The sequence below is a fragment of the Monodelphis domestica genome, chromosome 7 (assembly GCF_027887165.1).
Source record: "Monodelphis domestica isolate mMonDom1 chromosome 7, mMonDom1.pri, whole genome shotgun sequence".
In the NCBI taxonomy this organism is placed as follows: Eukaryota; Metazoa; Chordata; class Mammalia; order Didelphimorphia; family Didelphidae; genus Monodelphis; species Monodelphis domestica.
In genome coordinates, this window is record NC_077233.1 from 115,289,825 (window position 1) to 115,305,341 (window position 15,517).

The 15,517-nt window shown below is 32.2% G+C and overlaps 1 protein-coding gene across 3 annotated transcripts in view; it reads left to right on the forward strand.

The window, feature by feature from the left end:
• The window catches only part of PSIP1 (PC4 and SRSF1 interacting protein 1), a 33,120-nt gene that overhangs the window by 14,868 nt on the left and 2,735 nt on the right, over positions 1-15,517 (forward strand). For 2 of the 3 annotated variants that reach the window (XM_056805350.1, XM_056805351.1), the window contains exons 5-14: positions 560-664; positions 2,178-2,240; positions 5,265-5,367; positions 6,628-6,703; positions 9,977-10,205; positions 11,765-11,883; positions 13,679-13,734; positions 14,142-14,212; positions 14,883-14,984; positions 15,100-15,313. In XM_056805350.1, the coding sequence (XP_056661328.1) occupies positions 560-664; positions 2,178-2,240; positions 5,265-5,367; positions 6,628-6,703; positions 9,977-10,205; positions 11,765-11,883; positions 13,679-13,734; positions 14,142-14,212; positions 14,883-14,984; positions 15,100-15,313 (1,138 nt within the window). Of the gene's footprint in view, positions 1-559; positions 665-2,177; positions 2,241-5,264; positions 5,368-6,627; positions 6,704-9,976; positions 10,206-11,764; positions 11,884-12,725; positions 13,182-13,678; positions 13,735-14,141; positions 14,213-14,882; positions 14,985-15,099; positions 15,314-15,517 lie in introns of those variants that run through there. The other variant, XM_007499590.3, reaches the window with a different exon arrangement.

Genomic DNA, 15,517 nt, shown 5'->3' on the forward strand with positions numbered 1-15,517 from the left:
TTCATCCCCCATTGTCATCATATTATAGACAAATTCATTATGTTCCTCTCTGGTCAACTTTCTCAGGACTTTGGAGAGTGTTTTCCTTTCTAGCTGTTTATGGAGGTATTATAATACTCATTGCTGTTTCAAGTATATATAGTTTTTTAGGTTCCCAAACTCAGTCTTTATGTGGCATATTCTCAGTGGAATGAAATTAGTCAATATTGTTTGGCATCTTTTGGCCGTTTATGGTACACCTACCAAGCTCTATCCAGGTTGAGTATTAGGAATGGATACTTGTGACTTTTACTTTTGTCTAATTCACTTCTACCATAAAGAAATCTGTCCTTAAAAGATAACATGGTTCTAATAATTAAAATAATATAACTTAGAGTTAATCAGAATTGAACATGCTAACAATATCTATTCTCTACCAGGGAAATAAGAGAACTAAAAGACTACAGCGTGTTAGTGTGAGTCAGTAGTTTGAAATGTAGACTAGAAATTAATTAATTGCCAAGTCTTGGAGAATAAAAACTAAGGAGGCCTCCATAAAATACTCTTCAATGTATTTTAGGCGTCTACAAAACAGTCAAATGCATCCTCTGATGTTGAGATTGAAGAAAAAGAAATTAGTGCTTCAAAAGAAGATACAGATCATGAAGAAAAAACCAGCAATGAAGTATGTTTGACAAGTCTTTATTTTCTTAAATCTTAAAACTTTTTGAGGCAGAGAATGAATTATATAGTAGAAGTAGAAATAAATATTTGAAATGGATAGTAATGCTTAAGGAAAAACTCAAAAAATTTAACATTGGAAAGGACCTCAGCAATCTAAGATGTTTAAAAATTATTTACAATATGCCCATTTAGTATTTGTTTGAAAATCTCCAATTGGTGTGACTCTAGCAATGACCATAGTGGTGTTTATACCTTTGTATTTCCAAAGACTAATATGGTACCTTGCATATAGTGGGTAAGTTGTAAAGTATAATTTATAAATTATAAAGAAAATGAGTAGGCTTTAGTTCTTGGCAACTATGTGATTTTCAACTCTATCATAGTAATTTTTAACTTTTAATGTATGTATACACTAATGGAACCCCCTTTTTTTGGCAATCAATTAATTGAGAGTTAATTACATTTTAAGGAATAGATGTGACTTGAGAAATTTGTCAAGTGAAATTATACAAACTGAGAAAATTTATTGATGAGATTCATTATAAAGTCAGATCATAATTTCATACAATGCTTTAACATTCAATTTCTCTGAAAAAGTTTTACCCAAGAACCTTTTTAAAAAATAATTTTCTTCAAAAAAGGTTGTTAAATGTGGATTCAGTGCCAAAATGTTTACCTGTATCATATTGAGAATATTTTGGTGTGTTCTCGATTATGTAATGGAATGCACGTGTGTGTGTGTACATAAATAAATGCATGTATATACAATGACCACTATAGTAGCATTCTATCAAAGAATAATTTTTTAAATTTGTTTAAGGATTCCATATATCATGCTAAATTTAGAACTGGAAAGGCAGCTTAAAAGTCATTTAGATCTACCATCTATCATTTTACATGTGAGGAAATTGAGGCATAGAGATTAAAATGACTTGTCAGTCATACAGTAATAATAGAGTAGAGCAGTTTTGAAACTTGGATTTTTAATTCAAATTTTGCATTCAATTTTTGCTGTGCTGCTTCTTATGAATGATTTAAGTTTATAAAATCCCCATTTATGAAAGTGTCTTTTAAAAGGAAAGATAAATTAGGTGATATAAAATTTTTATTTTACCAGAATTAACACCATCCCAGTGCATCTGAAAAATTATAGGGGGTCCAGCAATTCAATAATATACAATTAAGTAACCTGAAGAAATATTGTAATGGCTATCTTTCAGGCAAAGATTGTTCCTTTGTGGAACAGTTGAAATTCAGTGTACTAACAGAGAAATGTGGCTTTAGATCTAAATAAATTCTAGCTTTCATTTCAGTCTTCTTTATGTGTGATTTCCCATTATTATATGTAGTTCTAGGTACTTTGAATAACTGGGTTCTTTCAAGTTACAAGGTCAAATTAGAAAGACCAAAACCACTTTAAAAAAATAAAATAAATCTTTGTTTCTAATATAAGCTTTAAACTTGATCTTTTTGAGATGTCCATATCTTGCACTAATATTTTATTTGTGCTTTAGGATGTGACTAAAACAATGGACATAAGCACTCCTAAGGCTGCTAGAAGAGGAAGAAAGAGAAAGGTAATATTGACTCAAAAAATCTAATTGGGAGGGAATATTGGTTTAAGTTTTGGATTCGGCTTCTAACTTCTCCTTCAAACTTGATTTTGCAGGGGCCAGTTGTGTAGTTTGCATATTATCCTGACTTATTTCTCCTGCTCAATTTTTTGGCTATTTCTTAGCATCTCCAACTCACAGTGGACAGAGTAGGGAAAGGAGGTAAAACTCGATCAGTTTTATCACTTGTTTTCAGTCCATTCAACAGCACTATTTTAGGGTGTCCATTTAGAATGTAGAATGTTGTATTATTTTAGACACTGCCTGAAATGACATTTTGGGATCATCTTTGAATTTCAGTTATCCAAGTTGTTTCTGTCTCCTATTACCATGGATATTTGACAGCTGGCTGTACTTAAAGTAATTGGAGGTATTTGAATGGCTTTTTATAATTTTAGAAATAATTATATCACATCTGTTTCTGTGAACCCTATTAATGTATGTGAAGATTTTTATGATCCATATGGTTACAATCACCTTTCTCAAGATTTGTGACTTTTATTAAGATTAATCAAGCCATTTGTTGCTGAGTCAGACTTATATTTTAATGCTGTCTACTTTCATAGTTCTGTTTTGGCAGTATGAACTAAATCATCACTTAGTTCATGTGAAGAAATGGCTTAATTTTCACTATATCCTGTGAAACAAAAAAAAAGTAAATTTATGCATTTGTGAAATTTTTTGATGTCTGATTTGTAAATAAATGTGATGAGAATAAAAGAAAAATCCAATGTGAATGATGTGCTCAATCAATTAAATAAATGTTAAAGTACTTACCCATGTTCATTATATTTCAAGGGGAATCCGGTGGAGTATAAGACAATCCTCCTTGTTCTTGAGGAGCTTATGATGTAGTAACGAAGTAACTGCCAGAATATTTCTGCAATAGCATTCAAAAAGTGGGCAATTTTTGTTTTAATAGTTACTGTTTCAATTCCAGGAGCGTGAATTTTATTTTCAATGATAAATTATTGCAATATCAGTGAAATCAGCTAAAAGGAAAGGCATGGATAGATTTAAACTAATTCATTAGTTTTATATTTTGAACTCAAGATTTCTTTTTAAAAAATTGAATTTATACTTTTATAATAAATCCGCTTTTGGTTCAATTTTGTATTAGTAACCTTCCTATACACATGGATCTTAAATAGCTGATACCTCAATTTTTTGAAATATTTTTTCAGTTAAAATTTTAAGTATTTCAAGTAGAAATGCTTTTTGTTTTTAAAACTCTGTAGAGGCAGAAGGATCTAGTGGATAGTTGGCCAAGACACTGTAAATTTTAATACATTTCCCCAGCTGTGTCAATTCTCCTATGTCAATGAAATCACACATCAAAAATCCACAGCACAACATATTTAATAAACTGTTACAGCTCAAACATAAAGTACTTTCATTTTGAAGTAGTTTTGTTAGTTGAACATAAAAGTTATGGTTTAGCAATCACTAGATGGCTAGATTACTTGGAAAGCTATAACTAGGCCTAGAAAAAAAAATTCAACTGAGATTCTTGATTTCAATTCTCAAACTCAACAGTGCCTTTAAAGATAACTTTTGCTAACAGACTTGACCAGTCATTGCTTCTGAGCAAGCTTGTATACAAAGAACAAATTTATTATACTTTAAAAATGGAAACAGTTTTGGACATAGGATTAATTTTCAAGGAAGGAGATTATAGATTACTAATTTAATGATTCTTAAAGCATTTTGAACACCAGTGTTTACTCTTAAAAGTGCTTTGCTCTTTCTATATTATTGATTTCATGAAAAAATAATCTTTACTAGTATTAATGTTGACCCTCTTTTAATGAAAACTTTTCTTGATGTGTCAAAAGTGTCTTAGGATAGCTATTATTTGGAGGAGGGCCTATGAAGTGAGGGGTTAGTTGATTAAGGTGCAGGGGTGAAAGCTACTATGTCAATGGTCTTATGGTTGATAGATGTCTCTTCATGCCCCTGCCTCCAATACCATAGTCATGGGACCCAAAGAAACTTTGAGCCATGATCTGTATAGTTACACACGAAAACTTTCAAATATAAGATATTAATATATGCTTAATTCTGTCGTCTAACATTTAGGGAGGAACTGATTAATCAGCTTCTTAAATTATATGAGAAAATTACTGGAAACAGCTTTATTCCATTTAGACTTTTATGCTTTGTAACATTAAACTAAAATCTTTAGGAGTTTAAAAGGGTTTCAATAAAAAAGGTTGAGAACTTGAAAAAAAATTTTTTTATTCTGCCTTGGGGATCATTTCCAGATAAATATTTATATTAGTTCAACATTTTCACCTTGTTATCCCGTCAGAAGGAGTAGCACTTTGTTGATTGGACTGAAATAAAAGCAAGTGTCTAGTGAGTTTATACCTCCTTTCCCTACTCTGCCCACCTTGAATTTCAGAATGTTTTAAATTCGAGGTAGGAGTTAATGAAAGTTAAGATGATATTTGTTTCCATTCCAATTGCATAAACTCCACAAAATCTATACTGGGTTAGAAGAAAGTATATAGACCTTTTAGGTATAACTTGATTAGGTGTTAAATTACCTTGCCAACAGTTATTTCATTCTTTATAATTAAAGTAATGTTTCAAATATGGAAGTCTTAAGAGCTTTTAAAATTTGTTTTCTGGCTTTGAATATTTCCTCATTTGTAAAATTATAGGTACTTAAGTGTTCAATGGAAGTTGCTTCTTTAGGGAAGCATTTTCTTGGTTAATGTATATCACAATTCTCCGTACATTAAGACATTTGTGTAATCCTTTGGTGTGCTAGGTCGCTATAGGGTATGAAAGAATGTACAAAGGTCCAATAGAACTCATGAGTCATATTTAAATAATCATAAACAGCATTGAGAGTGGCAGAAATATTTGGTCATGTGTGTACATGTATGAGAGAGTATATGTCTAAATTTGCTAAGTCTACTTTTGGGGAATATCATTGGGAAATAGTTATTTTGCTAATTAACTAAATCTTTTGTGATCCAGGCAGAAAAGCAAGTAGAAACGGAGGAAGTAGGAATAGTGACAGCAGCAACAACAGCAACATCCGTCTCTCCAAAAGTGAGTCCTAAAAGAGGAAGACCATCAGGTAGGTTTATTAATACTTAACAACCTTGCTTATCAAGTTCAGTAACTGAATCTTAATTGATTTCATGTATTTTTTTATTCCTCAAAAAGCACAGTTAATAATATTTCTCTGTGGCACAGCTTATAACATGAAGGATTTAAAAAAATTAATCTTTAGAGACAAATAGTAATAAATAAGGTGGTGTGAATTTAAGAGGGGTGCAGCCTGGGTGATTTGAAAAGACTTTTGCTCTAGATTGGTAAAACTAGTAACTTTCTAGATGAAGTCATAAAAATATGTATAGTTATATGTCAGACTTTTAAAGTATTTTTAATATGGTTGGCTTTATTGTGAATCGGTGATTATGATTCTTGATGACATTCACCTTTTTAACTTTAAATGGAATAAATAATAATGTAATAATTATGGTGTTGAAAAAGCAGGCCATTCAAAATAATATGGAGTGCATACTTATGTAGGAAAATGAAGGATAAGAAATAAAAATGAGTTGATACAAAACTCAAATTAACCCTTTCTGAAAAGGAGTGACATTAATGAAAATTCAGTAGAAGAGAAACTAAGAACTTTAGACCCATAATTCCTCTTCTAATATTTAGTTCAGATCAAAATAATATCTGGGTATGATTTATATATATGAAAAATTAAATAAAAAGTTTTATCTCTTTTAATGAGGAAGTATCAACTAAATGCATTATTACAATAATAAATGTGACAAACATGTTTATCTTACAGATCTTGAGTTTAACATTTCAGTATCCTTAACCATTATTTCAGTAGGTAGATATTGTCACTCAGTTAAAACCTTGAGTAAATGAATATATTATATGTAATTGAAATAAAGATATTGATTAGAAATGTGAAGATTCAAAATGAATGAGTATACTGGGCTAGCAAAAACTAAATACTCACGTATATCCGTGTTTGCAAGTAGGAAAATGATTTTCATTTTACCAATTTTTTCTTTTTTCCATTAATTTTTATAGTTCATGTTTTTTTCAGGCTATTTATAAAATTTTTAGTCCTTTTACCTGAAAGAGAAAAAATATATTGTAGAGTCTCCTTTTGTTAGTTGAGACAAATTGAAAAAGAGATACTTTATAAGGAGAGAATTCTTTTTTACTATCCACCAGTAATACTCCATAATAACTAAAACTAATGACCAACTACAGTATTGTACTTTTTCAGTTTGATGTATGAAAATGGTAACTAAAAAAGGGAATGTGATTATGAGCTAATCTGGTCTTTGTATGTGAATGTTAGCTACAGAAGTAAAAGTTCCAAAACCGAGAGGGAGACCCAAAATGGTGAAACCGCCTTGTCCTTCAGACAATGACAAGTGAGTTTATTTTGAACATTATGCAATATTTAAAATTTTAAAATGAATATATGCTTGTTTTTCAGTTTCTTCTAGCATTCATAATAGAATGGTTATTGACTTGACATTATACAGCTAATATAATTCTTCTGACCATCCATTCAAAATACTCACTGTTCCAAAATGCTGTGCTTTGGGGAGAATAAAAATTGCTGAAGGGGATATTGATAAAGATTCTGTTGTGCTTTTGTTTTTTATTATGACTATTCCCTTAGACCTAGATTAAAACTGTAAGTATTATTTAAATTGAAAAATATTAAAATATCTTTCACATTTTACTTTAATATAATCATTGAAAATGTATAAAAATGTAAGAAGTGTGGTTTTCTTTTTGGTGGCTTTTTAAGAAATATCTAATAGAAGCAGAAAAAATAGTTCATAATATGTATATAAGCATGTAAAATAGACATTTGAATTTTTGTATAGCACATTTTATAAATATCCTCATTTGATTCATCTAGCAACCCTGGGAAGTAGTTGCTATTACTATCTCCATTTTACTATTGAGGAATTCTGAGACAGATAAGCTGTTAATTTCTTTGCCCATGATCAGATAGCTATTAAAAGAGGTCACTCTATCTAATGTCCACTAGATTTTCCCATTTGAATATGTGATATAGTGGGAAATTAATTGAAGTATTTTAGAATTGTCCAAAAAGCAACAACTAAAGTCTACCCAAAACAGTGTACATTGTACAGAATTGTTTATCTTTAAAGAATGTGTATTAGTAAACATAGATCAATAATCTCATTACTTGATCAAACTAGTTTTTAAATTTCCTATTTACAGTATTTTGATAGATTCATAAGTACATTTCAACAAAATCATTAAATAGCCTTTTTGAGTGCTTAATTATAGAAAAATGATGGAATATTCTGTAAACCTAATGGAACAATTAACATTGTTCACCAACCACCAAGCATTTAGGGTAGTGATTTAAAAGCCCATTCATGTTCTAAAGATAAAAGTTAGTATCTTAAAATTTTTCTGCCTATGAACTTCAGATCAGAACTCTTTGGGTGTAAAAGTGCAGCACATAAAATACCTTTTGACTTGTGGAGATTAGTTTTAAGTTCTAGAGAAAATAACTTGCTTCATGGTTTAGAGGTCTTGAATAGTGTATATTATAGGTACCTTGTTACAATCTAATGTGAGTATTCATAAGCCATATCCATAAACATAGACCATTGGTTTTGTAGAAAATACTGTAATCAGATAAAAGAAATTAGATTTTTGAGTTTGAGTATCTGCTTATATTCTTCCTTTGTTACTTAAATTGAGGTAACAAGACATCACTTTACAGGATATGGACAGTATACTGAAATCTAATTTAAAACATGGAATTAGTTTTTGGCTAACAAATTAATATTTGGACAAAATTTTTAAATATTTTATTTTATGAAGTACAAAATCTACATCATGTTTTGGGCAAATTTTTTCCAACAAACTGGCTGAACAAAGTTGGTCAGAATAACTTGTCCATAAACTTTAGAATATTTATTTTCTTAGAAGGGATTGGCTTAAGATGATTTCTCTAACTTTTGTGTAATTTTTGACAAATATTAATGCCACTTTATCAGTCTTCTATGTAACTTAACTGTGAAAGTTTGTTTGTGACCAGCTTTGAGTTACATGGAGCATGCTTCAGTCAATTCAATTTACTTAGCATCTATTATTTATATCCATGTTGGCTAAACTGTGGCTGTTCTCTTCCCTTTCTCCACATGTTGCTGAGGACATTTCTCTGGTCACCTAGCCCTCTGCCCAGCATTCTAATGGGAGTACTTCCTCTCTCCCCAGTGGTGGATAGGAGGATGGGGGCTGGCTGGCTCACATGCTCTGGTGGGAGGGTTGCAGTTTGGGGACTTGGTGTCTAAAAGATTCACCAGCAGTGATTTATATGACATTATTAAGAGATAATTTACTTAGTACTGTTATGAGGGAAAACGGAAATGGGGCTCTGGTGGGAGGGTTGCAGTTTGGGGACTTGGTGTCTAAAAGATTCACCAGCAGTGATTTATATGACATTATTAAGAGATAATTTACTTAGTACTGTTATGAGGGAAAACGGAAATGGGGTGCCAACAGGCAAGAGAAAGGATTTTTCACAGAGATCAGTGTATTGGACTTACTGTGTGCCATGGAAAGGAATAGACTGTGTTTTGTAATGTGGGGGAAAAAGTAGAAAAGGGGACAAAGAGATGTCAGGGGTTTTTGGTTTCCTGTTTCTGGGAGAGTCTGAGGTGATAACTTCTTCCTGCTTGGGATCTTTATCAAGTGAAGAGGAGGGGTTTTGTTTCCTATACCCTTGAAGCCAAAGGCACCAGCTCTGGTATCCTTTGTGAAGACATCCTTGCCATCTACTCATGTTCCAGCTCCTCTGAGCTCTGTGTCTGGCCAGCCAGTGAAGGAAGACCAGTAGGCCTACCTACAGCCATCTTGGGCCTAACTGGACAGGGTTGATTCCTGAGATAAAGGGTCAGCCTACCTGATCTAAAGAACTATATGCTAGTGAAGGGATCTAAGGAGCTAGAAGAAACGAAGATGTCCCTTTGAAAGGACCATAGAAGGGGGTGTGGGGATAATAGCTAGAATTTCTTAGAGCAGGGCATCCTATCCCCTAATCCTCCTGTCCTGTTTACCATGGTTAAAATAATACCTTGTCCTTGTTTTTTTAAACTGGCCTGGAGTCCGATAAGTGCACTGGGCCCATGGGTAGGCCTGTCGGGCTTATCCTCACAGTGGGTATCAAGTAATCATCAATCCTTAGTATTTCACATCTACCAAAACAACCATCCACACTATTTACAATATTTCTATTTATACTATTTCATGACATGTGGCAAGTCCAGTACACTAATCTCTGAAAAATCCTTTCTCTTGCCTGTTTGTACCCCATTTCTGTTTTCCCTCATAATAGTACTTAAATGGTGATAGTATTTTACCTATGCAATAAATGTCTTATAACCTGAAATATTTCTTTAGTTAGACTTTTCCCAAGCAACATACTTTTTTACTTCCACTTAAGAAGAAAGAAGTAAAGAATAATTGGTTTATGGGTGGTATAGCTCTTTCAAAATTATACTTAAAATTTGAAGTGGTATTTTAATTTTTAATAAAATGATTTCTATTAATAATACAATAATTTGTTCAACATTGTTGAAATGAAGGAATATTGGTAACATTTTTAGACTGATTTAGCATCATCTAATTGGATACTGTTAATATTATAGTGTTACTGAAGAGGATAAAAGTAAAAAAAAAGGTCAAGATGAAAAACAACCCAAAAAGCAGTTAAAAAAGGATGAAGAGGTCCAGAAGGAAGAAGATAAGCCAAGGAAAGAGCCAGACAAAAAAGAAGGGAAGAAGGAAGTAGAGCCAAAAAGGAAAACTGCAGCAAAAGCAGGCTTTGCTTCAACCTCGGACTCTGAAGAGGAGGGTGAAGATCAAGAAGGTGAAAAAGTAGGTTTACTTTTTTATAAGTATTTGCCTCCACTGGATGTTTCTATTAAAAGAGATTTGAAATAAAATTTCAAAACAATCTTAATACGTTTGAGTTGTGCTAATTGTAGGACATGTTTTACTTCTCATTTGACATATTTGAAAATCTGAAAGACTGTCCTAAATTATTTTTTGTTTTAAAATGCTATTTGCAGGGGCCAGCTGGGTGGATTAAGAACCAGGCTTAGAGACAGTGAATCTACTTTTAACTTAGACTTTGGATGCTATGAGAATAAAATTACCCTAAGTACAAATCACTTGGCATATTTAACAATCTCACTTTTCAAGAAAAATTCCCTCAAATTAGGTTTTAAGTTAAAAGCTTCTTGGCATTCAAGGTCATGCGATAGATATATGTAAAAAACAAACAAACAAACCTCGGGTCCTTTCTTTTTTAAGTTTGCAAAGTTCTTTACACATGTCAGTTCAACCTAGTGTCAAATAATTTGATAATATCCCTGACTTCCAAGTGGATATTTCTTAGTGACTATTTCCTACCTACAGTAGTTTAGAAACAGGGGCCAGCAACTAAGGAAAGGCAGTTTGGGGTTTTTTAGTGCCTCGTTAGTGAAGAAAGGTTATTTTTATAACTGTCCAATTCCAACAGGTAAGTATTGAGTGCATGTAAACTCTTAAGATAATGTTCTAGCAATGAGAAGAGATTTTTAAAAGATATTATAGTATTTTTTAAACCCTTACCTTCTGTCTTGGAGTCAGTACTGTTTATTGGCTCTAAGGCAGAAGGAGTGGTATGGGCTAGGCAATGGGGGTCAAGTGACTTGTCCAGGGTCACACAGCTACGAAGTGTCTGAGGTCATATTCTAACCCAGGACCTCCTAGGCCTGGCTCTCAATCCACTGAGCTACTCAGCTGCCCCCATATTATAGTATTAAAGTTCAAAGGAACCTTACCAATCTGGGAGAAGTGGCCAGTTCTGAGTGGCTACTAAAATATTTAAATAAGAATGAGAGGTTTTAGTCAAATACTGTTATTAAAACCATATCTATATCCTTTCTCTGCTCCTACCAGCCAATAATAACCTTGTAATATAAAAAAAGAATTGAGATGGGCATGATCAATATTTGATAAAGTCATGCTGCTTCCTTGACTCGAACAAGAATAATAATAGTAATAATAATAGTTCACTTTTCCATATAGTTTGTAATTCATATTGTAAAGAGGAGACAGTTTTTGTTCTCAAAGTATTCAAAGTCGTGATATAGCAGAAGATAAGAGTTAAGCCATGTGGCAGATGGGAAAATCTGTCCTTAAGATGCCAAGATGGTTGGGAATAGAGATGGTGGGAAAGATTTAGAGGTGAGGAATGTCTGAAGTGGATTTCAAATAACTAAAACTTACTTGCTTTTAGCCTGCTTTTATAGATGAAGAAAATGAGGCTCAAAGAGCTTATTGCTTAGCCAATTTTTTAAATGTTCAATGGCATTATTTGGTAATTGAAATAGTGGAAAAAATTATTAGTTAACTCAAAATCTTCCACTTTAATTTTCAAAATTAAACAGAAGAGAAAAGGAGGAAGAAATTTTCAGCCTGCTCATAGAAGGAATATATTAAAAGGCCAACATGATAAAGAAGTAGCAGATAGAAAACGCAAGCAAGAAGAGCAAATGGAAGCTGAACCGTAAGTTTTTTTAATACTGTATAGATTTCCTTTTTGTGTTGATATCATGACTGTTTAAAACGAGAGCAGCCATGTAAGCTCTTTCAACTTTGACTTCACTTAATACAGATTTTATATTTTGTCTTTTTCGTTATTCCTTAGTTATGTATTCAAAATAGGAAGATAACCTAGTCCATTTTTGCAGTGACAAGATACGGTATTCATAAAATATTAGCCTACCAGCTTATTGAAATATAACTTAGTAAATGGAATATTGTTTTTCTGTTACTATTCACTTATGAGTTTATTAACTCCCTACCACCACCCTTTTGGAAATAATATTCTAGGTGTTTAGAAACCTTCAAACTCTAGTAAAAACTTCACTAGGACAGTAGAAATTGAAATCCTGCTCAAAAGCTACAGTTCTCAAATGATTGAGGTCTAAAAATGGATAGAACATGTATGTACGTGAACCTTAACCGTTACTATATAGATGATGTCCTTCTGTTCATTGAAGTAGAAAAGATACTTTAATTTTTTGAAACGGTGATCCAAATTTAATTTTATAATTATTCAAACCTTTTGGACCTATTTTGATAATTAAGCCCTATTGGTGTATCTCTTTTTCCTTGGCAGTCTCCTAATTTTAATAATATTGTAGACAACCTTTCTAATAATTAATAAAATTGAGTCTAAACTTTTCTCACTCTCATTATGACTTTAAATGTTCTCTGAATACAATGTCTTAATTCTCTTGTATTTCTTTTTCATCATTACTAGATAACTTTGTAAATAGCTTATTTTTCTGTAAAGCATTTCAGATGGGGAGGATAAAAATAAAGTTTATTGTATTGTATTCCCAGCCAAACAGCTTGTAATCTACAATAAAAAAAAAATTGGGGGCTCAAACCATTAATCCAGTTTCTACAAAGAAAATACAAGTGGAGCACACGAGATGAAGATCTTAAGACACACTCAGATGACTGAATTTATCCTCCTGGTGGAAGAATTTTGTTCGAGATTGCTAAATTAAAAAAAAAAAAGTTGAGGACTTGAATAATGGGCATTACCATTTTGTTGAATTTTAAATTGTCACAATTTCTCTTAGGGAACACAACATTACACATTAAGATGGGCCATAAAAGCCTAGGTCTTGAAGTAGCATAATCAATTCTAGTACCTCTGAATGTTTTCCTTTCTGTTTAAATCTTTTAGTATGTTAGCAGTTGTGCTTTTTTTTTATCCTGAGATAAAGACATAGATTTGTATAATGATAATGTTCAAGTACATTTTAAAATAAAGATTATTTTTAAAAGCTGTTTTTAGAAATCTCTTTGTTCTTGTGTATTTCAATTGGCTTATAACATGGACTGAATTTCAGGGTACTGGATTTTGAGTGAAATGTATAAAATCTGCTAATGGAATTTCATCTAAAACTGAGTTAATTAAATAGTAATATTATATTCATATTGAGAAGATAGTTTATTTCTTTTATGAAGCACAATTGTTTAATGAATCCCTTGAAATTCCTTTCCCTTCCTCTAAATAATATTTAACATGGACTCCATTTAGTTTTTCTATACCCCAGTTTTAAATCTCTTGGAAAACCCTTTATCTCATTAGAATAAATTGAAGTTGAATACTCTTTAAGAATAAATATTATAGATTTTTGATTGGAAATTATAGTTTGAAGTTTGCTTTTAACATGTCTAATTGGTGAGTGCCTGAAAATGTAGGGATTTTTCTTTAACAGTTAAAAAACTTCAGTTGTTACAAAGTTGCAAGGTTGTAAAATATTTTTGTTAATATTTGATAGGCAGAATAAAGATGAAAGCAAGAAGCCAGAAGTTAAGAAAGTGGAGAAGAAACGAGGTTAGTAAATTAATACAGATTATTCATGTTTCTTAATACTTAAGGTTAAAGCAGTTGTAAAGGAACACTTTAAAATTTTTTGTTATGCTTTTGTGTTCTTAATAGGTTTTTATTTAGGTTGAAACATCAAGTTCACATCAGGTTGTGAATCTTAAATTTCCCTGGTGCTTTTAAAAGTCATATTAAGGACTTGTTAATGGTTTGTTATATATACAGTTAAAATATTTACTAGGGAAAAAAGTTCCCATCAGCAACTTAACACTAAAATTCATGAAAACTAGGTCTTTAGTTGGAGGTAAACTGCTCTTGTTGGTAATGTCAGTCGTTAATAAGATCCATGAAAGTTGTTCATGATTAGATGATAATTTAGTCCTAACCTCGATATTTTTTTAAATTTGCTTTAATAGAAACATCAATGGACTCTCGACTTCAAAGGATACATGCAGAAATTAAAAACTCCCTCAAAATTGATAATCTTGTAAGTGTATTGTAGTGATTATGAAAATAAAGAACATATGGTATCTTCTATAATTTGGTATTTTGTGATATGTAAAGTTTTAAATCTGGAAGTTTAAAACATCCTTAAAATGTACTGGCTTAATTTTTTTTTTTAAACCCATAACTTCCGTCTTGGAGTCAATACTGTGTATTGGCTCCAAGGCAGAAGAGTGGTAAGGGCTAGGCATTGGGGGTCAAGTGACTTGCCCAGGGTCACACAGCTGGGAAGTGTCTGAGGTCAGATTTGAACCTAGGACCTCCCGTCTTTAGGCCTGGCTCTCAATCCACTGAGCCACACAGCTGCCCCCTGGCTTAATTTTTTAAAAGAATTTAGTTGTATTGAAGAACATATTTTCTATATGAAGGGTTATTTAGTTTAAAATGATTTACTCACATCACGGATGATTAGCCTTAATTGGAAAAAATTTTTTTAACCTTTACTGTCTTAGAAGATATGGAACTAGGCAGTGAGGGTTAAGTGACTTACCCAGCATCACATAGCAAAGAAGTGTCTGAGGTCAGATTTAAATCCAGGACCTCCTATTTCTGGTCCTGGGTCTCTCTATATGCTGAGCCACCTAGCTGCCCCCTTTAATTGTAAAAGTTTTACATGTACTAAAAATGCTAAAATTTTTCTTTTGTTAAAAAAGGATGTAAACAGATGTATTGAGGCCCTGGATGAGCTTGCATCACTTCAAGTTACCATGCAACAAGCACAGAAACACACAGAGATGATTACAACATTAAAAAAAGTAAGCCATTTGCCTCCCCCCCCCCCCTTCCTGAGTTTAGCTCTGGTCATTATAGTATGTTTTGAATGCTATAGGTAGATCAATGTGATTACTAATGTTTCTTTGTCCTTTCCAGATAAGACGCTTTAAAGTTAGTCAGGTTATCATGGAAAAGTCTACAATGCTATACAACAAGTTTAAGAACATGTTTTTAGTTGGTGAAGGAGATTCTGTTATTACACAAGTGCTGAATAAATCACTTGCTGAACAAAGACAACATGAGGAAGCCAATAAAACGAAAGAACAGGGAAAGAAAGGTCCAAATAAAAAGCTAGAAAAAGAACAAACAGGTATGTAGTGATTCCTTACCATCTGTGGTCCAGATAAATTATTTATAGTCCAGAAAAGCCAGGCATTTTAGTAGTGCTTAAAATAGTGGTGGTTGCTGCACAAATCACAAGAAGTGTATGAACTGAGTCTTTTATTGGCTTTCGGAATCCTTATGTGGAATGGAGCTTTGTAAAAATAAATAGTAGTAGTGTTGTCCACTATAT